Genomic DNA, 26,801 nt, shown 5'->3' with positions numbered 1-26,801 from the left:
TGTCCAGGCCCATATGCCCATAGCAGTGCTATGGGTGGGTGGGCCATCAAGCCCTAAGCCCACCCTGGCTCTGCTCCCTCCCCCTCATTTCCTGATGGCCCCCCAGACACCCAGCATCAAATCTCCCCCTGCCCTGTCCCAGACTAAACATCATGCCCACTCACACGCGCCTGATGCAGCCCTGGCACTGCCACACCCCTGGCACAGGCCACACAGGCTCGGTCTTGTCCCATCACTTTACATCAAATGACTCTTTACTTACTAAACACATTCAAACTAGATCCGTCACATATTTCACCAATGCCAAATCAAAGTTTATTGGTCACATGCACACAGTGCAGTGAAATGCTTGCCTGTTAACTCTCCTCAACAATGCAGTAAAATAACAATAACAATATAAATCAAAAATAAAAAGTTTAAGAAAAAAATTGCAATAAAATCAAGTATGAGTAGTATGTTCATAATAGAATATAAAGTATGATTGATTTATCAAAATGAAGAATGTTTTATACATGTTAAAATAAAATGGGGAAAAAACAATACTGATTATAAGAATGACTATGAAAGGAACAAGATAATTGTTCAAGAGACTGTGGAGCCAGTGGGCTGGGAGTGTTTTAAGTCGCCAGACCTTTAACTCTGAGCAGCACCTGACAGTGTGACACCTCTGACAGACAGTACCTCACAGGGCTACCCATTAGCACCTTGTGAGACAGTCTACTCTGAAGAGAGAGTGATTCTACTCTTGGCCTGGACTCAAACTATGTCATCTAATTGCATGAAGAGAAAAAAATGCTTTAGCCATGAACTAATGACTTTGTGTCAGCGCCTTATCAGAGAGGGAGGTTTGTTTTGAGAAGCCTGGCGGCTGGGTAATCGCAGGGGCCGCCCCTGTGTGATATTTGTGTTTCATAAGCACACCTCAGTCACATGGGCTCAGGAGGGCAATGTGGGGGGAGGGGGGATGGGGAGCTTGGCAGTCTGCTGCTGCAATCACACAAGGCCTGATTCAGGACTATGTAATGTATCTTCATGTATGCGTGTACAGATGTCAATAAGTGATCTCACAGGCTAGCCACAAGCACGGCTTTCATTGGAGCAGTGAAAAAAAGTGCAGTTATGGTGGAAAAAACACCTTCCAATGTCCCACCACCTCCTTGACCACAGCCTCGCACTTGTGTATGAGTTTCAGTGTAGTGTTGACTCAACAGCTCCGACATGGGCACCAGAGCTGGGTCTAACCCCCTCCTTCCTGCTCCCCAATCACAGACATCCTGACATGTTCCTGCATACTAGTACCTTTTATGGTGTTGAGTCTTGGATTTTTCTCTCCCTGACAACAGAATTATTGCATGCCAACGCACATGTCAACGACACCATGGCAGCCTGTAGCCTATGAGAGGTCTAATTCTACGCCTGTTCTAACCTATTAGAAAAAAGTTAGGTAGGTGGTATTTTCATTGGACGAAGGCAGGTTGGTGGTACAGTTTCATGGAATGGGTTACTTGAATGTATACTTACTGGAAGAGGCTGGCGTACAGTACATATTCACAGTACGTGGGCAGGTCAGAGAGAGGGGTGGTCTAACTGTATGTGGGCAGGTCAGAGAGAGGGGTGGTCTAACTGTATGTGGGCAGGTCAGAGAGAGGGGTGGTCTAACTGTATGTAGGCAGGTCAGAGAGAGGGGTGGTCTAACTGTATGTGGGCAGGTCAGAGGGGGGTGGTCTAACTGTATGTAGGCAGGTCAGAGGGGGGGTGGTCTAACTGTATGTAGGCAGGTCAGAGAGGGGGGTGGTCTAACTGTATGTAGGCAGGTCAGAGGGGGGTGGTCTAACTGTATGTAGGCAGGTCAGAGAGGGGGTGGTCTAACTGTATGTAGGCAGGTCAGAGGGGGGTGGTCTAACTGTATGTAGGCAGGTCAGAGAGGGGGGTGGTCTAACTGTATGTAGGCAGGTCAGAGAGAGGGGTGGTCTAACTGTATGTAGGCAGGTCAGAGAGAGGGGTGGTCTAACTGTATGTAGGCAGGTCAGAGAGAGGGGTGGTCTAACTGTATGTAGGCAGGTCAGAGAGAGGGGTGGTCTAACTGTATGTAGGCAGGTCAGAGAGAGGGGTGGTCTAACTGTATGTAGGCAGGTCAGAGAGAGGGGTGGTCTAACTGTATGTAGGCAGGTCAGAGGGGGGTGGTCTAACTGTATGCAGGCAGGTTGGTTAGAGGGGGGTGGTCTAACTGTATGTAGGCAGGTCAGAGAGAGGGGTGGTCTAACTGTATGTAGGCAGGTCAGAGAGAGGGGTGGTCTAACTGTATGTAGGCAGGTCAGAGAGAGGGGGTGGTCTAACTGTATGTAGGCAGGTCAGAGAGAGGGGTGGTCTAACTGTATGTAGGCAGGTCAGAGAGAGGGGTGGTCTAACTGTATGTAGGCAGGTCAGAGAGAGGGGTGGTCTAACTGTATGTAGGCAGGTCAGAGGGGGGTGGTCTAACTGTATGTAGGCAGGTCAGAGGGGGGTGGTCTAACTGTATGTAGGCAGGTCAGAGGGGGTGGTCTAACTGTATGTAGGCAGGTCAGAGAGGGGGTGGTCTAACTGTATGTGGGCAGGTCAGAGGGGGTGGTCTAACTGTATGTGGGCAGGTCAGAGGGGGTGGTCTAACTGTATGTAGGCAGGTCAGAGGGGGGTGGTCTAACTGTATGTAGGCAGGTCAGAGGGGGGTGGTCTAACTGTATGCAGGCAGGTCAGAGGGGGGTGGTCTAACTGTATGCAGGCAGGTCAGAGGGGGGTGGTCTAACTGTATGTAGGCAGGTCAGAGAGAGGGGTGGTCTAACTGTATGTAGGCAGGTCAGAGAGAGGGGGTGGTCTAACTGTTTGTAGGCAGGTCAGAGGGGGGTGGTCTAACTGTATGCAGGCAGGTCAGAGGGGGGTGGTCTAACTGTATGCAGGCAGGTCAGAGGGGGGTGGTCTAACTGTATGCAGGCAGGTCAGAGGGGGGTGGTCTAACTGTATGCAGGCAGGTCAGAGGGGGGGTGGTCTAACTGTATGTAAGCAGGTCAGAGAGAGGGGTGGTCTAACTGTATGTAGGCAGGTCAGAGAGAGGGGTGGTCTAACTGTATGTAGGCAGGTCAGAGGGGGGTGGTCTAACTGTATGCAGGCAGGTCAGAGGGGGGTGGTCTAACTGTATGCAGGCAGGTCAGAGGGGGGTGGTCTAACTGTATGCAGGCAGGTCAGAGGGGGGTGGTCTAACTGTATGTAGGCAGGTCAGAGGGGGGTGGTCTAACTGTATGCAGGCAGGTCAGAGGGGGGTGGTCTAACTGTATGCAGGCAGGTCAGAGGGGGGTGGTCTAACTGTTTGTAGGCAGGTCAGAGGGGGGTGGTCTAACTGTATGCAGGCAGGTCAGAGGGGGGTGGTCTAACTGTATGCAGGCAGGTCAGAGGGGGGGTGGTCTAACTGTATGCAGGCAGGTCAGAGGGGGGTGGTCTAACTGTATGTAGGCAGGTCAGAGGGGGGTGGTCTAACTGTATGCAGGCAGGTCAGAGGGGGGTGGTCTAACTGTATGTAGGCAGGTCAGAGAGGGGTAGTCTAACTGTATGCAGGCAGGTCAGAGAGGGGTGGTCTAACTGTATGTAGGCAGGTCAGAGGGGGGGTGGTCTAACTGTATGTAGGCAGGTCACGAGGGGGGTGGTCTAACTGTATGCAGGCAGGTCAGAGGGGGGTGGTCTAACTGTATGCAGGCAGGTCAGAGGGGGGTGGTCTAACTGTATGCAGGCAGGTCAGAGGGGGGTGGTCTAACTGTATGCAGGCAGGTCAGAGGGGGGTGGTCTAACTGTATGCAGGCAGGTCAGAGGGGGGTGGTCTAACTGTATGCAGGCAGGTCAGAGGGGGGTGGTCTTACCGACTCAGGTGCTTTGATGAAGACCTTTGTGCGTCCAAGCTGGAACTGGTCCTGGTCCATGTTGACCGCACGTAGGAGATGAAGAACACCCTGCTTCTCATCTCCACACCATGTAGGCCACGACTCCTTAGTCAGGATGGCATACCTGAGGAACATAATGAGGGGGAGAGAGATAATTACATGAAGACAAAGAGGGCAGGAGAGAGAGGGCAGGAGAGAGAGAGAGAGAGAGAATATCCACAACCAAACCCTCATTTTGAATTTTGGAAATGTTGTTGCAGCATTTGCGAGGGATTGTATATGTTAAGCGTATGAGCAATGTAAGGCCTATGCTAGGCATTAAGGAGCGGTATGCTATTGCTATACCTGCCCTATATGATGCAAGGGAGGGGGAAAGAGGCCTGGGGCGCATTAAGAAAATACATTCACCACACCACAAGTCTAACAACAGAATAACCAAACTCTAAACTCAGCAGTGCTTTTTTGACGACTCTCATATGCGTATGATACAGTAAAGCCTACAACAGAAGCCCTGAGCTCTCCCTGTGTTCTATAGCAGTGGTTCTCATCAGCAGGCCCTCGACCCTGCCAAAACTAACATTAGCAAAGTGAGCACTTCCTGATTGCCTGCATATCCCTTTCCTGAGAGAGATGAGAGAGAGGCCGCCCTACCCTATGCTGCTGACTGGGATAGGGGTCATACAAAACTAACCGCTGTCCTTATTCTGGGAGGGCAGGGCAGATAGTGTCACATGAAAGTGACTCATACACTGAAAGTGTAGAATTAATTCATTCCTTTATGCCACTCTTCCCCCAGAAGGAAGGGCCTTACCTGTTGAGGAACTTCCTGAAGACTCTGCGATAGGCGTAGCCAGCACGCCTCACCCTGATGTTCTCCTTCAGGCCCAGGTACTCCACTTGGTGCTTTACCCTGAGGAAAGAAGAGAGAGAGGGGAATACAGGGTCAGTCTGGCTGGGATGTAGGAAGAAGGTTGGTCAGATGCCTCAACCAACCCTTCACCACAAAAGATATATTGGTGAAAACGTTCATCTGTCAGCACATCTATCTACTTCCATTTCTAAGATACATCTAAATAGATCAATTATATTTTATATTGAAACTTATGGTGGGGCTATAAAATAAGGAACTAAGGAATCTCTTTATGCACCCAGGCTTCCTGTGAAAACGGCAGTTCCGGTGCTAATTAGGCATTCCAACCTGAGCCTGAGCCCAGCTCACTGCTGCTCACAACAGGAAGGCCATTAGGCCTGAACAATACAGCCCCCTGCATCAGTACATCTCGTACCCAGCCAGGGAAAAAAGAGCGGGAAGGAAAAACAGAGGGAGTTAGAGTAAGAGTGTCTCAGAGACTTCCTCCATCACACAGTCTTAAAGAGGCCAGAACAGGGACTAAATACAATACCAGTGAGTGATTCAACAAGCAGACCTAACAACATTGAGTTGAGTAATGTGATATCCTGCTCAATATCATTTGACAATCTCCAGAACGGACTGTAAATTATGTAATAAAAACCAGTTTAGTTTGACACTTTCACACACTATGTATTTTGCAGTTCCCTGACATTTCAGTGTTCAGACACTCACCGGCTCTCCTCCCAGTCCTTGGGCTTCTTGGTCTCATTGGGTTTGATGCAGCGGATGTAGTGAGGGGTGCACTTCATCAGCGTCTGGACCAGGTCATTCGCTTGTTTCTGAACGGAGAAGGAAGAAGAGGAGGAAGAATAGTTTGTGTTTAAAACATATCAACTGTATCTAGATGTTGTTGTTGAATCACTGTTTGTACTCCAAGCTGTAGTGTTCAGGGACACAGCACTGACGAGACTGATTACAAGGTGGTATCTTTGTGCTTGAGAGATACTGATGGGTGTCAGAGAGAGAAACCTGGCACCACGTCCCTGATTAAATCTGTCATCACTAGAACTACATAGAGACGACACTCAAAACAACACTGGAGTGAATGAGCTTTTCATCCGCAGGCTCTGGATTTGCACCTGACAGAGAGTGATAAGGGCAGGTAGGCGCGTGGCCCATTGATATACCCATGTCACAGATGTACGGCGTACAAACACACGTCTCACAGCTGCTCAACACACCTTGATTTTACTGCCCGCTGTCGTCGGCCGGCCTTTCTTTTCGGTGTTGAGGTTATCTGGAAACAGGGCCCTGATGAAAGCTCTGTAGAGGAGAACCAGACACAGGGTATAATAAGGACTGATAGACAACATTGGCAACGTGTATAGAAGACCAGGCTAGGACTGTTTTCCACTTTTCTTAGAAGCAGCAAACTCTGGTCTGTGGAATCTCTGAGCTGGCTGCCACTGACTCAATTCACATTGTTGTTTAGCTTCAAGGGACTGAGCTGGAGTTTGAATAACTGTGGTTTTTATCTGCTCTCCTGCCAAACTGACTTTCACTTCCTCGAAAATGTGCATTTTTATTGAACTGTGACTGGAAAGTTATACCAGCAAATATGGTATTTTCTCATTCGTTTTAAATCATGCTAGTCAATGTCCTCACTCACAACATGGTCTCTAAACCCATGATGGATGTGTGCTGGTCAGAATGTAGCACATAGTTGCCAGCATTCCAGAACCTCAGGAACCTCTCAACAGTTCTGATCTCAACCTTTCTGTTTATCACTTGAAGTACTCAAAGTGCTCATTTTACAGTTCTCAAATAAACCTGTTGTAAATAACAACTAACAAGGTTCAAGTTCAAGAAATCTGCTGCTTGAGGAATTATTTATTTGTTGTTGACAAACTTACTAGTCAAGTAGAAACAAATACAGGGCCTTTCAGGACAAAAACATTTGCAAACGTTTACACATAAGAGCTACCATCTTCCCTGCATGAGTATTTGTCTGGTCTTAAACGTTTTAATCAAGGCCATGGGGACATAAGGGTGGATCAGTGGGCTTTGTGTGTGCAGATGGACCAGCAGCACGCTAACAATGTCCAGCTGACTATAATTATATTTTCTTTCTTCTCTGAGCAGACCTGCTGAGCTAAGGAATGAGGCTTCTTTCCCTCCACACGTTTGTGTCTGTGTGTCTATAAGTGTGTGTGTGTGTGTGTGTGGGGGGGGGTGTCTGAGAGCACGTGTCTGAATGGGGTCTTGGGGTCTTTGCGTGGCCCACCCTGCAGCCCCCCTGCAGGCTACACACAAAAGGGCTTTAGAGGCTGTTGGGGCTGTTTGCACAGATGGCCACTGGCGGCTCAAAGGAGGCCCAGGAACGCACAAGACGGGCAGGGGAGTCTACTCCTCAATGTGGCTCTCTAGCGAGACTGTGAGACACTCTCCAGACCTGAAAAGTCATGAGCAAACCCCCAAAACACAGCTATAGAGAGGGGCAGACAGACAGGGGAGAGCACCCCCAGCACACTCCTATTGTACTGCCTTTTCCAGCTGCACTAGTAATCTGCAAGTCTCATTCAGATACATCCATTCATATACATCATAATAGAAGATCTCTCTTTGTGGATTTCTAAACAAAATGCTCAGCCCGGTCTCAGAAAGAACAGGCAGCCGCATATGCTCTCTAATGCTTGCATAAGTGATGAGTGACTTACATTTCACTGCTTTGCATCAACTCGATGAGGTCACTGAAGAGGACGTCACGGTTCCTCTCACAGAAGCCCTCTGCATCGTAGGACACCTGGAGGAGAGATGTTAGAGGGTTAGTGATGATCACAGCACACAGTTAACCCATTCAGATAGCAGTTAGTACCCTCAGCTCAGTCCAGGTGCCCAATCAAAATGAACTGAGAGAATGTTAATAACAAATAATTAATTGACAAAAGAGAATCGGTTGATGACATGTTCTCTGCAAGACATTTACATGTTTACACTTTTTTCATACTGGTACGCCATGGGAATCGAACCCACAACCCTGGCATTGCAAGCACCATGCTCTACCAACTGAGCTACACGGGGAAACAAGTCAGGGCACCAAGACCACTAATCAATGTTCAACTTTTAAGCTTGCTTCCCAACTACAGCTTCATATACATAGAGTGTGTATAGATCATCGTTATTGCCACTGGGGTGGTACTGTAGGACTGTTCTAAGCCATGATGGCTTGGGACCCCTCCAAGCCTTTATGCCATGGCTCATTAGGCCTGTGGCATGTAGAGTGTACCAGGCTGAGACCCAAACACATCTGAAGCAGTAGATGGAACAAACACAGCACAGACCATGAGAATGAAAGGGTGAGAGAAATGGATAAAGGCAGTGAGAAAAGGACTGGAAAAAGAGAGAGACGGTATGAGAAGAAGAGAGCACAACGGTGTGAAAGACAGAATGAGAGAAAGATAGGGGGAGAGACAAGGCAAGAGAGGAGAGAGGGATAAGGAGAGGAGAGGAGAGGGAGAGAGAGGTATACTGCAGTGTTGCCGACCTTGCCAGCGTAGTGGTGGATGATGAAGCCTTGGTTCCAGCTGTTGAAGTGTTCATGGGAGTTGATGGCCACCCTTAGCTTCTGCAGCATGGTCTGGTCTGCCCCCTCGCCCACCGCATGCATGGTGGCACACACGTCATCCAGGATGCTCATGATGCCAGGGGGGTTCTGGGAGTAGAACCAAAGAGATGAGCACAGAGAACAACCTCAGCCAAGATATTAGATCTAAAACATTAACATGCCCCCTATGACCATCTTGATTATAACTGACAATGCCAACTTTCTATCCATCAATGTCACGGATAGACTAAAGTGATGAACATGGTTTATTTGTTTGTGTCCTCGACCAGCTCGAAGCATAACAGCAGAGCCAATTCAGAATTAGCTACCACATTGCATCCCAGAACATCACACACCCACACACTGAATGATGTCATCACAACACACACACACACTGCTGCCCTATCTGGCTCCACACGGTGTCCATGGACACGGCGGCCAGTGGCCTTCACTGGGGACAGTAGTTGCAGTGTCTCTGGCTCTTTAGATGTGGCAAAGTCACAAAGAGAGAACACAGGTTTCTGTCACCAGTGGAAATGCAGCTCTTGTAAATTATTATTATTATTTTTTGTTTTTTTCCAGGGGGTAGATCAGCTTTAATATTGCAGATAGATTGTAACTTCCATCAATGTAATTGTCTGCATCACTTCCAATCCCCCATATGTTTTTTTCTCTCATATATATATATATATATATATACATACATACACACACACACACACACACATACATATATATACACACATCCTTTAAAAATATATATTTCCCTTTAGCTCTTGTAAAGTTGCCATAGTCACAGATGTAGCCAACTGGGCCTGGTCTACAAACAGAGGAGTCAGAGACTGACAGACTCCCTGCTTGGCTGCCTCAGATCTCAGCTTGTTTAAGGGCCGCCCTTGTTGTGGATTTCATGGATTAAGCCCCTCAGCAGGACGGATAAATCAAATTAAGAGGCATGTCGGCACGTTTGAGGATGTTAGACTGCCGGTCATGGGAAGAGTGGGGAGGCTTCTGTGGCCCTACTGTAACTCAATTTACAGAGTGTTTGTGCTTATTTGGTGCATAAAGAGGGCACAACAAATGACAGACCTATCTAAAGCAGTCTTGCAACTGTTCCGTGTTATACCATTTATATGTGACTTCAAGGTGTGCATTACATGAATAGTGGGCACTGGGGACTCTGTGCTTACCAGTTTGCTCTCAATGAGATCGCAGACGATCTTGTTGTTAAAGTATTCGATAGGAGTCCACCGGATGCCTTCTTGTACATACTCCTCCTAGAGAGAGAGGGGGGAGGAGAGTGATTGGTCAGACGATGATTCGCTACTTAAACATGAGAAAAGTAGCTTCTGCTGGTGAAAAGGTGTGAGAACAATGAGTGAAAAGCCCAAAATATTACCTGCTCAGCTTTAAGTGTGAGCTCAATGAAGATCTGTTGCAGTTTCTCATTCACAAAGTTGATGCAAAACTGCTCAAAGCCATTTTTCTACACAAGAAGAGATGATGTATTAGTGATAAACCAGAGAGGCTGTGAGAGTTAAGTCATCCATATGGCCACAGAGAGACCGGGATATCCTCTGGGCTTCCTGAATGGGCCCTGTTTATGAGGAGAGGTTATTTACCAGTCAGCCTGGCATGGCTGGAGGAAACATCTACATAAAACTTTACACCACAATGGACCTGGGACTATGGTGTTATCTAAAGAAACACGCTGTTTCCCTTGTCAGGCCCTCTGAGCACTAACACAGGAGGTTTCATTTCTCTGTGCTTCGTTAATAATATGCCTGTGTATTAACATAAGGACTGTGGATGGACAAACTGGACCTCACCCAACCAAACTGTTTAGATAACAGTTGTATGCGATCTAAACATACAACTTAACATTAGCTCCTGTTAGGTATCAGAGGACACGTTCATCATGGTTTAACACTGGAGCCACGCTATGATACTGAAGCTGTCCCATTTCATTATTTAATCAAGGACAGTCCTTTTCAGGGGGCATCACTGAGACCCCCAATAATGCAACCTAAACAAACAGCTAATCAGATTAGAAAGGTCCATTAAAGACTGTTGTCCCAATCAAGAGATGGGACATAATCCGGACACTTTACAAAATCAGTCTGATCCTCTGTCTTTAAGCTGTTTAACTACCCAAACTTTACTATGATTATTGAGATGTAGTGACCATGTATCACCTTATGTTATGATTTCCATATGTAAATCACAAAACATAAAAGGGCAAATGTACATAAAACTTACTTGGAATATTTCAAATCCATAGATATCCAACACGCCAATATTAAACTCCTGATGAACCTTCACGATGGCTTTGTTGATGGACTGAAACAAACAAAAAAATGCTTTGTTACATTTGGCCATTTAAGAGGGGAGAGGACCGGGTATTATTCTAAAGGTCAACAGGTCATGGAGAAGGAGTATCCATTCATACCTCCACTAGGAAGTCAAAGACTCGTGAGTGCAGGGCCTTGGACAGGGCGTCCCGTGTGTAACACGCCTGCTCCACATTCAGTGTCACATCGATGGACTCCATGGAACTGCCCCACTTGCTGTCCATCTTCCTGCTGGTCAACTTCTCCTTCAGCCGCTTCTGGTCAATCCCCAGCAGAAACGCAGGGAAGGCCAGGACTGCAGAGAGAGAGACGAGAGAGAATGAAGAAAGAGAGACTAAGAGACATTCTACAGACGTGTGGCACACACCCTCCTCATGAAACAAAACACCAGTACATTCTGAAGACGTTGGATACAACAAAACAAAGGGTTCAATAACAAAACGGAACGCAATCAAGTCTGGTGATGACTCATTGCTCCCTCCTCCCTGCCATAGCCACAACAAATGGGTTCTCCTAGCAGAGGCCTGAGCATGAAGAGGGCCATTAGGGCTCTCCTGAGAGCCCCTCCCTGCCTCATTACACTGAGTCACTTCCCAAGAAGGAAACTGCTCTCAGCCTCTTGGTCTGACTCTGGCCTGACGGTGTCTGAGAATGCATCAGATGGATCAAATAGCCCCCATTTGGGAAATGAGGGTGCGACCGACTGTACTCCATACCACAGCACAGGCCAAGTCTATCCTCAGGACCGTGCTGCATCTCCTATTGTAGCCTGCCAATGCACTCTTCCTCAAAGAGGATATAGATAGCATCAATGACAAGCAGCCAGTTCATCTATACCCAAAATAACGATCCATACCAGTCTGATGGATGGTTAGAGGTTCATATGTACAGTACAAGGGAGTGTTCTTTCTCGTGGATCTGAGGCAGGGATTTGTTTGGCTGAGCGTGAGCAGATGTTTATGTGGACTTGTGTTGGTGTGGTTTTATATGGGGCACCAGGGGTCTTGATATGTGAAACACATTGCAGTCAGACAGGAAGTGAGATAGGGGGGGAGAGGAAACGCAGAGACTCTACACAACGTCTGACTCTATACAACGCCGCTTTGTACCCTGGCTAACCAGAGGGGCTACATTGCATCATTCAGCCTGGATGGGTGGCTGTGAGGCGGGCAAGGAGATGTCGAGAAGGAGGGAGGGAGGAAAGGGAAGAGAGGTGCAGGGGGAGAGAAGGGGTGGGGCAGGAATAGGCTGCATTTCTCTGAGTAATTTTAGTCTGTGATGTAATACGCTCTGGTAATTCAGCGTGGCCTGGAGCTTGGCTGCAGCCCTGCATTAACACAATGAAGCTTTGGGGAGTGAAAACAGTCAGCGCAGCGTGCTGAGAAATGTGCTTCCTAACCTAACCGTCCCATAAAGGGCAGCCCAGGACATTGGAGAGGAACGCCAGCAGGACATGCCAATCTGCAGGCTGGAGACACACAGAGACAGTCTAACTGCATTTCAACATGACCACTTTCTCCCTTCCCACTCCCTGTTGACTCCCCTCACAGACGTGAAAGGACTGGATTGGTGCAAGCAACAAGCTCTACCTAGCCCTCTACATAAACAAAGCTACGAGGGTAGGTACGTACACTCCTCGCTCTCAACGGCGGCGTAGTTCCCTGCTTCCCTGAAGTTGATGTTCCCAAGGTGCAGGACTCCGGCTACGATCTGCAGCACCAGGCCGCGGTCCTCCCCTGAGATGCCAATCACCTCCATGGCATGCTGGTAGAGAACAGAGACAGAACAGGAGACATGAACCCAGGGCTGAAACGTGTGTTTACTTACTGCTGTGGTACCCAAACCACGTCCTCTAATTACTCCTGTTGTGGTTTCACTGGTAAAACAAAAACATGTGGAGTACAGGGTACAGAATGCAAACACAGAGGAGAATGGAAGAGAGACTGAGAAAAAGAGAAAGAAAGGGAAAGAGAGAGAGAGAGAACCATAACAATGATCCCAAGTAAACGTACCACAGTTTCCTGAAAATCGCTTTTGTCGTTGATGTCATCCACTTTGTAGGACCCAGACTGATTGAGGTAATTGTAGTAATCTAGGCTTGTGATTCCGAGGCTGCTCTTCTGTTCTCCAGTGGCTCCCTCTATCAACTGCACAAACAGAAGACAGTGTTAGATGATTACACTACTTTCAAGTAAGAGTAAGAACCTGTATACAGTCATTCTAGACTCAAAGGTCTACAGGAGCTTTCAACCTGTGAACTCGCATTGCCTTTCCTCACATTTCTACATGTCAGAAGTCTTTTAGACAGTCAGCACCATACACGCATGCTCATTAAGTGACCAGCACCACACGTTTTCCACCCAATTTAGAGTTATCTGCTTTATTCTCCTTTCATGTGTCAAGAAAGTGGCATTATGGGACCTCTCTTCCAGAGACCTCAAGCGGTACACAGTGAGAACAACTCAACCTGCTTTCACGAGCCAAATGGCACTTGTTACTGTTAGTGTCCTGAAGGCTGAATTTCACTCATGGACACTGTAAGACAATTCCTGTCCACATTTCCCCAGTTCTAAAATGCGCATAAACACTCTTATTAAACAGGAAAATTATAAAAACACACCATGTTACCAGAGTCCCTCACCTGATAGAATATATGGAAGCTCCTCTCTCCAGGATTCCTCATGACGACGCGCGATTTCTCCAACAGGAAGTTGGAGATTTTCCCTCCATCTGGCTCGCCGCCGGAGCTGAACTGGATCTCAAAGTATTTCCCCTGAAGGAGGAGAGTGTGGCGCTTTAGTATCAGCTGAAACCCAGAGCTCCCCGAGCAGGAAATAACAACCATCACACAGGTTGTACTTAGGGTGCACACCTGCAGCCCAGTGGTGTGTGTCCTGAGGCTTGACCCCTTTCTCTCTCTCCCTCGCTCTTTCCCTCTTTTCTCCAGACAGGTCTGTCCTCTGTAATGTCTATCCCATTCCTAGCCTGTCTGAAGCCCCAGAGTGCACTGAGACACAGACACTATTCATACAGGGAGACTACCTCAACCATTTCTCAGACCATGTGTCAAACCTCATTTACTTTCCCCAAACTAAACCAGGAAAACTAAGAACAGAGACAATACTGCCTTTTCTGTCAACCTGAATACAATACTTACCACTAAGCTCTGTTGTGAATGCTGTAAGTGGGTAAACTGGCTTTAGAGAGCACTAAAGTCTGCCTTTAAACCTCTTTCCAAGCTAACTAACTGTCTTTAAAGTATAGTATGTGTCTTTCTATCTGCATCTTTACTGGCAGTGGAGTGCCCACTCTTTCTGTCCAGTGTGTCCCCACAGCCCACACTTGAGGCCACACTTGAGGCTAGCATCCCCAGCCAAGAGGAGACGGGAGAAGGCAGTAACACGGCTTATAAAAAGTGGAGCACACTGTAATTCACTATCTCCTTTTTTTCTCTTCTCTATTTGCACTGGACGTCCTTGTGTTTTCTTTGGTTCCGGAAACGACTGTGAAGCAGTTTCAAATCAATCCAGGGCAGAACACAGTGCCAACCATATGATGTTAGGCGCCCCCATTCCGCTAATAAAAAAAGAGATTTGGAAAGACGTGGGACCCTTACAAATCTGCTGGAGTTGTTGTTCCTCACTGTCTTGGCGTTCCCGAAGGCCTCCAGGAGGGGGTTGGACTGGAGGATGATGTCTTTGACGTGCTGTGAGGGAGCAGACAGACAGTAGGCTCGTTTTAGTGACTGACAGGTAGGGTATAGAGATAGTGGGTAGGGAGACACTACTACACTCTGCAGTTATCCACATCCATGCTGGCAGAGCAACATGCACCGTCTTTGGCACTTTCCACCGTTGCTCCGCTCTCATAGCGTCTGGAGCACATTATCTTTCCCATGAGCCATCTGCATATCAGGAGACCATGAGTTTTAAATCAGCACAGCGTCGTGGAGACATAACTATTTATCCCCTCTATTACTGAATGCTGAAGTGGAGTGGTAGGATTTCTTGGAATCCTTTTGCGTCCCTGAACTATTGTCCTCTATGAAGAAAAAACCTTAGTGCATGGCGGTTCTACTATAACAGATTTTGTACTTACCCCAGGGCTCAGTTAAACCTTACATATTTATGACACTAATCAAACAGCTCTGTGAGAGCCACCTGAGACTTCAAAACACTTACAATTCCCAGGTTAAAAACACATACTGTGTCTGTCACTAACATCGATTTTCATGCATATGATTCTGGGGCATGGTAATCTGATTTGCATCCTTCCGTCAGAAACTGATACAGGGTGATGATAATCTGAGACAACAACTCTGCTGTTCAGTCAGGTGAGAAGTATGTCTGTTTGAGTAGACAGGGGTGGTGAAGTGACAGTCACTCACAAAACATTACCCCCCCCACCCCCCACCCACACACATTCCACAAGCACTTACACATCCCACATGCACACAGGAGTTGGGGACCATGTGAATGAGACATGGGGACAGAGGGATTGGCCAAAGCTAAATGGGGCAGGAAGGGTATTGAGAGAGGTAGGGGGTTTCCAACACAATGGAGACCTTATTCAATAAAACAATAGAAATTCGAAGGGCAATTTTCTGTAATATACTACATAGACCGCACATAGACGTATTCTAAGTCCATAGTGATACTTTCCACATTCTTCAACAAACATCACAAGCACACATCTTAAAATGATTTAAAAGATGCAAGGCACATAAGACTCATAGCCAGTAACAATGCAGAACCATGTACAGTACACTCAGAAAGTATTCAGAACCCTTCACTTTGTTACGTTATTCTAAAATGTCTATTATTAATTATAAAAAAACAGAAATACCTTATTTACATAAGTATTCAGACCCTTTGCTATGAGACTTGAAATTGAGCTCCGGTGCATCCTGTTTCCATTGATCATCCTTGAGATGTTTCTACAACTTGATTGGAGTCCACCTGTGGTAAATTCAATTGATTGGACATGATTTGGAAAGGCACACACCTGTCTATATAAGGTCCCACAGTTGACAGTGCATGTCAGAGCAAAAACGTAGAGCTCAGAGACAGGATTGTGTCGAGGCACAGATCTGGGGAAGGGTACCAAAACATGTCTGCAGCATTGAAGGTCCCAAGAACACAGTGGCCTCCATCATTCTTAAATGGAAGAAGCATGGAACCACCAAGACTCTTCCTAGAGCTGGCTGCCCGGCCAAACTGAGCAATCGGGGGAGAAGGGCCTTGGTCAGGAGGTGACCAAGAACCCAATAGTCACGCTGACAGAGTTCCTCTGTGGAGATGGGAGAACCTTCCAGAAGGACAACCATCTCTGCAGCACTCCACCAATCAGGTCTTTATGGTAGAGTGGCCCGCTTGGAGTTTGCCAAAAGGCACCTAAAGGATTCTCAGACCATGAGAAACAAGATTTAACTCTTTGGCCTGAATGCCAAACGTCACTTCTGGAGGAAACCAGGCACCGCTCATCACCTGGCCAATACCATCCCTACGATGAAGCATGGTGGTGGCAGCATCATGCTGTGGGGATGTTTTTCAGCGTTAGAGACTGGGAGACTAGTCAGGATCGAGGGAAAGATGAACAAAGTGCAGAGAGATCCTTGATGAAAACCTGCTCCAGAGTGCTCAGGACCTCAGACTGGGGCAAAGGTTCACCTTCCAACAGGACAATGACCCTAAGCACACAGCCAAGACAATGCAGGAGTGACTTCGGGACAAGTGGAGCCCGGACTTGAACCTGATCGAACATCTCTGGAGAGACCTGAAAATAGCTGTGCAGCAACGCTCCCCATCCAACCTGACAGAGCTTGAGAGGATCTGCAGAGAAGAATGGGAGAAACTCCCCAAATACAGGTGTGCCAAGCTTGTAGCATCATACCCAAGAAGACGAGGCTGTAATCGCTGTCAAATGTATATTATTTGTAATAAATTAGCAAAATATTCCAAAAACCTGTTTTTGCTTTGTCATTATGGGGTATCGTGTGTAGATTGATGAGAAAAAAATATAATTTAATCAATTTTAGAATAAGGCTGTAACATAACAAAATGTGGAAAAAGGGAAGGGGTCTGAATACTTTCCAAATGCACTGTACATGGAAAATGTGCAGTAAATAGTCATACACCCTTTTACACAAGACTCACTGAGAGCGTGATAGCTAACATTAGCTTTGAACTTGAAACCTTGACCAAAGTACAATAATTCCTGGGTGGAAAAAGCACTATACTAATCAGACTGAAAAAATGACTACCATCACAATCGCGTCTGAGTGGAAGCATCTTGTGATCCAGCTTATATTCCTACAGACTGGAAATTCCAAGCCCTTTTGAGTGGGCCAATAATACCAGGGAGGCTGGTGGAGAGGGGTGGCTTGGGGACAGGACATCTGCTGAGTAGTGTGGGGGCCAGATGGCTGCTGGGGGTGGGGTTGGGAAGGAGGGTATATGGGGGTTGGATGGGCTGCTGATGGACTGATAATGATAATAGGAGATTGGAGGGAGGGAGGGATAACAGGAGATGGATTGGGTGGTGCGGAAAAGGGAGGTTTAGACAGGAAACAGCAACCGGTCATTAGGAAGGACTGATGTCATAAGGTACATTGTAAATGACGGTGGATGTGTGTGTGATCGTCTGAGATGAATCACATGTTCACAACTGTAGTTGAGCTGTGTTTCACAGTGTAAAATGAAAGTAGCTTCTCTGGACTCACCTGTACTCTGGGTCCTCCTCCAGACACTCTGGAGATATAGCCCATGATGTATTTGGCTGCAACAGTCTTCCCTGCACCACTCTCTCCACTGAAACACAAAGTAGAGGGGTCAGAACGGTGCATATAACAGGGCACTCCTCTGAAACACAATGTACAATTCAAGGATGCCCACGTTTTTGTCAACTGTATCAGTTGACAGTTAAAAGCTGCCAGTAACAAGATGCTATAATTACTCTGCTTGCCTTGCCTTGTTATTCAAGAGGACGTCCCTCTTAGCACACTTGGCAACACACAATTCTGGAAATAAGTTAATGAGTATACATTTTCTCTGTGGAAATTCAACTGAACTGCGAAGCTGAAAAGGCAGTTGTAGGTTTATGGTACCAGACAGTAGCATGTTAAATAACACACCATGAAAATCTCCTCTAAGCCTGGTTTTAAGAGGTCAGTGGGGGTTTACCAAAATGCTCCTTTATTGCCTCTTCTTATCCCCAATTAGCATGAAGGTGGCCTACTACTGAAGGAGGGGATTTCTCAATTTGACAAATGGCTTTTTTTCTTGTCACATCAATGTGCGTTGTAGGAACAGAAGTTTGGAACCAGTCTAAATGCTCTTCCTCTTATTCTCCCAAGCTGAGCCAAACTCTTCACTTCAAAGCAAACTTTTTTCAAACATCCAGAATTACCAGGTGAAACACCATCTTTTCACTTCCTGTCCACAGAGACTCCAAGTCCTGTGTTCACTCAGCTCTCCTTCTCTGTGGTTTATGCCAACCAAAATCAGACTCAGCTCAGCAGTAAACCTCGCACTCTAGAAGGGTAATCCTGTTTTGTCACATTTCCTTTTTCTTCCTTCTCTTTCCTCAACCTCTCCTTGTATTTTTCCTCCTGTCCTTCCACTTCGCCAGGGTCATACTTATTTTGACATATGTGGTTTGGCAGTGGATGAGAGGAGTCTGTTTTTTATTTCATTTTTTGAAGGGGAGTCATGTCGGTAATGCCCTTCTGAGACGACCCAGCTGCGGACCGTTAGAGGAAGCCAAAATAAGTCACCGAAGCAACTCTATATGCTTATTCATCTCACTTAGGCCGATACTAGACTCCTCTATAGTATTCAGTCTAGCTTGTTACACAGCTATTCAAAACCAAAACAACTTTAACAGTTCTAGATGTAATGGTCACTACAATGCACTCAAAATACAGTCAGTACAGTGACCAAATGTGATCCAATGTTCCCTCTAATCTTTGCCAATAAGCATTTGTAGGACCTTCACCCTCAAGAGAACATCTGTAAACGGTGGACTTATAGGCATGTTCCTTTCAGCTGGAGCAGGCTAGGGGCTGAATTTTGACTCACGTCCTATTTTTACCCTCCTGAGGGGTGTGCCCCATTGTTGTAATTACACAGCACTCAGATGCTAAACACATTGTTGACTTCCTCCCCCATTTATTGGCCAAACAAGAACAGAAGGAGAGTCATGTCGTGGGCTATATAGACGGCTTACTGTAAAGTGCTACACTCAGCGCTGAATCACTGGGCTCACTGATGTCACTCACAGCTCAGCTTGACAAAGAAAGCACCTGAAGTAATCATTACAGACATCAGCTATGAGTGAAATGGAATGCATGCAGAGTCTGATGTGGAACATTGGATACCAGTTATGGCATATTTGTATGATTAGGCACATTGTGTTCCCAAGCCACTACCGTATGACACAAACAAATGGGCCGGCACGCATGCACACACACACAGAGATGAGGTGTGACTGAAGTCTGGCTTCTTTTCGACTTGTTGCATAGCATCATTTCCTCCAACTGAAGGGTCCATCCATTAACAGTGACAAACTGGAAAACTAGATGGATTCTCCATTTCCCATGTCATTGTTTCCATTAAACAATGATCCATTAGCAAGCCTTTCATATCAGTGGGGGAGAAAACACACTTCCTTGCAGAACTAGACCCAAGGGACTACTCTACTCAGTATGATGGTAACATTAATAAGCAAAATAAAACTGTTTTATGAGCAGAGGGTAGAATATAGTGTCTCGTTAGACACTACATTTCAGCCACCCTTCCAGGGATAGGGCTGTAAACTCACTGGCCAGAGCCTTGGTAAAAATGGACAGTAAAAACTGTGCACACAAATGGTGCTATGTGATTTGAAATATTGCAGTGTCAGTGTGTGTAGAAGCGCAAGCACTGCAATATTTCATATGGCATCATTTGTGTTTTAACCACTCACGGAGTTAGTTAATAAAAAATACAAATAAACGATTTTAGCGGAGAAAAATAGGCGAAGTCAGACATTGACAGAAATCCCAGTCAACACCACTTGACCACGTCAGATGACTCATGTCATGTTGAATTACTTCTTTAATAAGTGGGAAAGGAAAAGGTCCCACACAGTGCACTGCTGACCACACTGCCTGGACAGCAATTTCATGGAGGGCTTTGTTTGCTGATCTAGTGCATCACAAATCCACTTCCATTCCTTTTATGTGGGAAACTGTACTGGCAGCTGCTGGCTGTCTAAACAACGGGATGAAAGTGCTGAACCAGGGCCATTCGCCATGAGGTAAGCACTACAGTAACCGTCCGGGCCCCGGGCCTCAGGTGACTGGCCCACAGCATAAAGCCCCAACTATGAGACAGCACTTTTCCCTTCGGAGGCCTCCTCCCATGGGAACCCATTGTACAGTAACGTTACCCACTACAGGCTTCAAAAACACGGGGGAAGGATCTCTGGACTACCACTAGCTTCCAGGAATCCAGGGCTGTGACCAAACACATTTTAATGGCCAGTTAGGCCACTTTACATTTCCTTCTTGACCACTGCTGGGTAAGACCGACTTTGGTTTGGTTCAATCATATTGCTTTCAACTGTCTGTCTTTTCAGCTGAGTGGTCTAAAGAGGAAAGGAAGCTGTATTTGGGGCATGGCCAAAGAGTCCATTAAGTTTTCAAACAGTCTTGTGATCCTCTTTCTGTCTGAGGCGAATAATCCATATCCGAGTGTAACTCCCAAATGTGTTAATTGTCACTACTCCTCCGCTCTCAATCCATAACAGCAGAGGAACAGTTCCTCCCCTTTCCGTGAGAGAGGACCCATGCATGGGCCACAAAGTACTATGCAGGTGCAATTCCTGTTTTATAAAAGCAGGAAGCTAATGCATAAATAGATGCTGTGTTTTGTTTTCATTCCACATCCTGATAATTTTTTCTAAAATCAACCAGCTGCCACATGAAAAGAGCCTTGAGGCCATATATTTTGACTTGAAGGTGTATTTTCCCAGTCTGCCTTTCCCAGCAGGCTGTGATATATGGATTAAGACTCTGGTTGAAGAACCCAGACTGAGCAGGGCACTGTCAGTCAGCAGCACTCCTCCCAGTCAGGTGGTGGATCCTGTTGGATCTGTTTGTCCCCTTCCCATCTATTATCATCATATTCAACAGCAGCACTCTTCCACCTGTGTCACCATGCAGTCTCCCCCTACCCCTCCCTCCCTCTCGACTTCTCCCTCATTCACAGGCATTTTCCACATACCAGCTCTGTTGTTATGGTTGTCAGCCTTTCTCCCCATACACAAACACTGAAAGGGAGAGGAGGTGGCTAAGACATCATAACGAGACAAGCAGGCAGGCAGACTCACCTGATGATGACACACTGGTTCTCCCTGTCGATCATCATGTTTCTGTACATGTTGTCTGCCAGGGCGTAGATGTGAGGAGGGTTCTCATACTGGGCCTGGGGGTTCAACAGAGATCAGGATCTAAGAATATCTCGTAAAAAACTGTGTGGGTCGATGTTCTTGGTCCTAAGTGGAAAACTGACTGTAAAGGCAAGACTGTAAAGAATTAGGAGTAATTCATGTAATGAAGTAATAAAGTCAGTGGGCTAACTGTTTTTATCAAGCATAGTTAACGTCTGATTTGGCAGCCAAGGCCACTTTCACTACGCTGGCCAAGAACACTTAAAATAATACAGACTTGAACAGGCTGAACTGAAGGTATTGCCAGGCCTTTTCAATGGGTAAGGCAAGTTTCTACATCTGCTCCAACTAAGGGGTGCTGCCGGAAAAGGTATTTGAACCACACCTAAATCAGTTCATTTCAAACGTTGTTCTTTCTACTGTTATCATCGTAAAAACATGACTTATCTTAACTTTTCCAAGTACAATTACTCTAAGCTGCTATGAGGTAAGAGGTGACGTTGTGCAAACAATTAGGATACAAGTTGAATACATTGATAGCAGAATTGTATTTTTACCCAAATAGAAAAACCTATTGGTACCCTGTCTCAAACTCCTGTCTAAAGAGAAAAGGATACTCACCGCGCCCTGATACATCTCCACTTCCTTGTCCCCAAAGTATGGCATCTGCTTGAACGGGTTAACAGAGATGAGCACAGGGCCAATGTAAGTCTGTAGAGGTTATGGGTTAAGGGTCATACTAATGACACATATGTACCAGTAATATCAACCGTTCAGGTCCCAGTGACTCACATGGTCAAAGGAAAAAATAACATTAAGAATTCCCAGAGCTCACTAGTCATCTGCATTGAGCACCAGTGACAACCCTCCACTCATTTTACTCTTTAAGACAATGCAGTTTCAGAACATATTTATAAATCTTGACGTAGTCCCTCTTGGAGTAGATGGAGAAAAATGACCTAACTGTGAGTAATTGGGCCCATGACGTCATTGCAATATGCATCTGTGTGGTAGCACTGGAGTGTGTGGTGATTGGGCCCAAGCCTTGTAAAGACACAGTGTTCACACATCAGACTGAACAGCCCAGCAGTGTAGTGATGTGAGGTTTTGGCCCTGCAGCCCAAAGCAGCTCCCGGCACATAAAGCTGGTATTGAGGGCGTCCTGCAGTGACCCCAGCCCCAGTACGCCACTGGCTGGAACACTCGGGTGTTGTTGCTATTTTCTGACCACAATCAGAGGATTGACTCAGAGTTTTCAATCTAAAATGGCCAGCATCCGCTCAACTCTATAATCCTAAATACTGCCAAGACACAGATGAGGTTTTAATTAATGAGCTCCTTCGAGAACTTTCAACATCTTCCATCAAAAGGGTTATTCAGAGACCCAAACATTTCAACACTACTTGGATAAATTATATGGGCACAAGAACAAAACTTTAAATCTCAATATATTCTTGAGGTATGTAAGAGTGAAGCTGAATACTCTAGCTAGTCTTCTTAGGGATTGTATTGGCCTACGGGGCCTGGGGCATTTACAGATCTGGCCCTGAATGCTCTCAGCACAGCAGTTGTAGGAAAGTAGCTGCACTGCTCACATTCACTGTGCAAGGCGTACTGTACATCTCTCAGGAACCTTTCCCCCCAACCTCGTTCCATATTGCTGCATGGTGAGATTAAACCAGAGTAAACCTGATTAAGATCCATTCCAGCCTGGAGGAGAAGGAAGCTGAAGGAAGCTGAAGTCAGGGGTCCAGATAGGGGTGCAAAGAGGCCCGTCTCCCCCTCTCCACTGGCGGTACATGGTGGGAGTAGCCCAGTATCTGGAGCCTCAAACACTAGATCATTAATCTGAGTTATTACAGCACTGTGAATGATCACTCAGCTATTCTGGGAACAGTGGGAGCGTGTCAATGGCAGGGCTTAGCCATTCTTCATCTAGGTGTGAACTGTGTGTGAATGTGAAGGATACAAAGATGTAGTCATCCATGTATCTCTTCTTGAGGTTGTCCACAATGGCGTCCTCGTTGATCTTGGAGAGGAGCACCATGTCGTCCACTCCACTCTGCTTGACATTGTGGCTCTGCCAGTGGTACCGGTAGTGGCCCCGGCTCCCCTGGAACACACAGAACACAATACACATCTGTTAGTGCCTTCAGACTAGTGCCTTCAGACTGCTCGCAGCCACATCAAACTATAAAGCACAGAATAATATCTAGGCTCGGAGTTTATCCTGACCACGTGACCTGATCCGGAAAAAATTCTGGTCATAATAATCTCATTGAAACTTCATTAGCATAAGATTTCCTTTACCTAAGATTTTAATTATCACATTTGGTGAGAGTACTGGAGTAGGCAGCCAAAACTTTTAGCCTGCAGAAAACTGTCCAACAACTGAAATGAACTTGGGCTTTCCCCTGAGTATCTCATTTTCACCCATGCAGACAGAGTTTTTTTTAAATTTATTTTTATTTCTAATAGGTGCAAGGTCAGGACAAAAGTGCTTTCAGTGTGTGTTGGCTCTTTGATGTTTGTGTTCTGACTGCTGTCAGATCTTTCCCTTTACCTAGCTCCCTCCCCCCTCTTCCTCTCCTCCCTCCCTCCGTTAATTTTTTTTTGTTGCTGAGAGCGGGTCTCCAGAAAGCTTAGGTCATTCATCATGTGTTGTGAGTCAATGTCATCTGGCTACTGGGGAAAGGATTACAATGTGCTGTGAGGAGTGAGTCTCTTTCTCCTGGATGGAGAACCAATCAAAGCCACAGACCAGATCCAGATCATTAGTCAACACTGGACACATCTCAATGCCATTTAACGCTTTGTTTGCCTCCTGATTCCACTGAGAAAGAGCATTTTAAATTCCTCCTATTCTATATTAGTTTACCTTTCAACTGGAGTGCAGCTTTACAGACAGCTGAACGCTTTGTATTTCTACTCCTGTTTTTTCTCCCTGGTTCTGGAATGCTTTGATTCAACTTTTGAAGAGGTTCAGATTGGAAAGAGCTTGTGCATAGATTAGATGGCAGCAACACTTCCATATTTCAAATTCCATAGGCTACAACAGACTGAATGGTGCAATGTGACAATCACTTGTTAAATGGCAATTTGTGGATGAAGACAAAAAGCACAGTTGCACTAAGATTTTCTCTACCAAAGCAACACAGAGCAAAACCATGGTGAAATTACAGGAAAATAAAGCAACACCACAGTAGATTTAACTGAGCAATGGAAAGCCATGGTAACTTTCAGTAATTGACCTGTACAAAGTCAAGCAGAGAGACTGCTCAAATGAACCCTTAACGTTCTCAGGGGTGGCTCGATTTTCTTACACCAACTAAATAAATACCACAACCTCTCTTTACAGACTCAATCTTAGCATGGAACATAGTGAGTAATGTTAATAGCTTCTCAGACTATTTCTATGTGCATTTTCACTCAGGAGCCAAGACATAAATTACTGCTCCATTAATTTTCCAGACGGTTCCCATTATCATGTTTTTTAAAACAGAAGAAGAAAAGGCTGCTTTCTCCTCTCATTGGCGAGCTGAGCAAGGGTGCATTACATGTGATTCCATACCCTGGGAGCTCATAAACACCTCGATGGAGATGATGTGTGAATGAAGAGAATATTGATGGGACACTGGGAAATTGGTGTCTCAGGAATGTGAAGATATACAGTGCATTCGGAAAGTATGCAGACCCCTTCCCTTTTTCCACATTTTGTTACGTTACAGCCTTATTCTAATATGGAGTACATTATTTTGTAATCATTGATGAAATAGACATCTTACCCACCAATGCCAAAATCTACCCGCATTTGGCAGGTGGCGGGTGTTAATTTTAGGCCCTGCTTCCATGTCAAGGTAAACTTTTGGTTGTATTAATTTATTACCCCCGAGGCCAGCCGGTGTAACTGCTAAACTGCTTGCTGACTGTGCAGTGCTGCTTCAGTGTTATGAGATATTTTTGTCAGATGTTACTATGGTATAGTATAATTACAAGCATTCCATAAGGGTCAAAGGCTTTTATTGACAATTACATTAAGTTTATGCAAAGAGTCAATATTTGCAGTGTTGACCCTTCTTTTTCAAGACCTCTGCAATCCGCCCTGGCATGCTGTCAATTAACTTCTGGGCCACATCCTGACTGATGGCAGCCCATTCTTGCATAATCAATGCTTGGAGTTTGCCAGAATTTGTGGGTTTTTGTTTGTCCACCCGCCTCTTGAGGATCGACCACAAGTTCTCAAAGGGATTAAGGTCTGGGGAGTTTCCTGGCCATGGACCCAAAATGTCAATGTTTTGTTCCCCGAGCCACTTAGTTATCACTTTTGCCTTATCGTAAGGTGCTCCATCATGCTGGAAAAGGCATTGGTCGTCACCAAACTGTTCTTGGATGGGATGGTTGAGAGAAAATGCTCTTGGAGGATGTGTTGGTACCATTCATTATTCATGGCTGTGTTCTTAGGCAAAATTGTGAGTGAGCCCACTCCTTTGGCTGAGAAGCAACCCCATACATGAATGGTCTCAGGATGCTTTACTGTTGGCGTGACACAGGACTGATGGTAGCGCTCACCTTGTCCTCTCCGGACAAGGTGTTTTCCGGATGCCCCAAACAATCGGAAAGGGGATTCATCAGAGAAAATGACTTTACCCCAGTCCTCAGCAGTCCAATCCCTGTACCTTTTGCAGAATATCAGTCTGTCCCTGATGTTTTTCCTGGAGAGAAGTGGCTTCTTTGCCGCCCTTCTTGACACCAGGCCATCCTCCAAAAGTCTTCGCCTCACTGTGCTTGCAGATGCACTCACATCTGCCTGCTGCCATTCCTGAGCAAGCTCTGCACTGGTGGTGCCCCGATCCCGCAGCTGAATCAACTTTAGGAGACGGTCCTGGCGCTTGCTGGACTTTCTTGGGCGCCCTGACGCCTTCTTCACAACAATTGCACCTCTCTCCTTGAAGTTCTTGATGATCCGATACATGGTTGATTTAGGTGCAATCTTACTAGCAGCAATATCTTTTTGTGCAAAGCAATGATGACGGCACGTGTTTCCTTGCAGGTAATCATGGTTAACAGAGGAAGAACAATGATTTCAAGCACCACCCTCCTTTTAAAGCTTCCAGTCTGTTATTCTAACTCAATCAGCATGACAGAGTGATCTCCAGCCTTGTCCACGTCAACACTCTCACCTGTGTTAACGAGAGAATCACTGACATGATGGCAGCTGGTCCTTTTGTGGCAGGGCTGAAATGCAGTGGAAATGTTTTTTGGGATTACGTTCATTTTCATGGCAAAGAGGGACTGCAATTAATTGCAATTCATCTGATCACTCTTCATGACATTCTGGAGTATATGCAAATTGCCATCATCAAAACTGAGGCAGCAGACTTTGTGAAAATTTGTATTTGTGTCATTCTCAAAACTTTTGACCACGACTGTACTGCATGATTGTAGCGGGTTTACCAACGTATTAGTTCTAGTAGCTATGTAGACTATGACGTTAGCTAATACAGTGACAACGATGTAGGCTGTGTGTAGTGGTTATGATATGAAGGTTTGGCTTAGAAAGGTTTTTTCACCTGCTCACAGACAGCTGATTTGTTATACTGTATTTCCATGATTGACTACATCACAATCATAGTATGTGAGACTGACTCACCCTCACT

The 26,801-nt window shown here is 46.0% G+C and overlaps 1 protein-coding gene across 1 annotated transcript in view; it reads right to left on the bottom strand.

Annotated features, from left to right (window-relative positions):
- myo1ea (myosin IEa) overlaps window positions 1–23,257 on the bottom strand; it is a gene marked incomplete at its 5' end in the record, with an annotated part of 31,325 nt that extends 8,068 nt beyond the window's left edge. Inside the window, 18 exons of the mRNA XM_045218384.1 lie at window positions 3,885–4,029; window positions 4,717–4,815; window positions 5,491–5,597; window positions 6,000–6,081; window positions 7,476–7,561; window positions 8,303–8,470; window positions 9,553–9,639; window positions 9,762–9,848; window positions 10,622–10,702; window positions 10,812–11,008; window positions 12,345–12,477; window positions 12,726–12,860; window positions 13,355–13,486; window positions 14,330–14,419; window positions 17,435–17,522; window positions 21,085–21,179; window positions 21,766–21,855; window positions 23,114–23,257. Of these exons, the coding sequence (XP_045074319.1) occupies window positions 3,885–4,029; window positions 4,717–4,815; window positions 5,491–5,597; window positions 6,000–6,081; window positions 7,476–7,561; window positions 8,303–8,470; window positions 9,553–9,639; window positions 9,762–9,848; window positions 10,622–10,702; window positions 10,812–11,008; window positions 12,345–12,477; window positions 12,726–12,860; window positions 13,355–13,486; window positions 14,330–14,419; window positions 17,435–17,522; window positions 21,085–21,179; window positions 21,766–21,855; window positions 23,114–23,257 (2,046 nt within the window). The remainder of the gene's footprint in view (window positions 1–3,884; window positions 4,030–4,716; window positions 4,816–5,490; window positions 5,598–5,999; window positions 6,082–7,475; window positions 7,562–8,302; window positions 8,471–9,552; window positions 9,640–9,761; window positions 9,849–10,621; window positions 10,703–10,811; window positions 11,009–12,344; window positions 12,478–12,725; window positions 12,861–13,354; window positions 13,487–14,329; window positions 14,420–17,434; window positions 17,523–21,084; window positions 21,180–21,765; window positions 21,856–23,113) is intronic.
- Between the last annotated feature and the right edge of the window lie 3,544 nt (window positions 23,258–26,801).

Source organism: Coregonus clupeaformis, unplaced genomic scaffold (genome assembly GCF_020615455.1).
Source record: "Coregonus clupeaformis isolate EN_2021a unplaced genomic scaffold, ASM2061545v1 scaf1540, whole genome shotgun sequence".
NCBI lineage: Eukaryota > Metazoa > Chordata > Actinopteri > Salmoniformes > Salmonidae > Coregonus > Coregonus clupeaformis.
The sequence above is the reverse complement of the archived record's forward strand: the minus strand, read 5'-3'. Positions and strand labels throughout refer to the sequence as shown.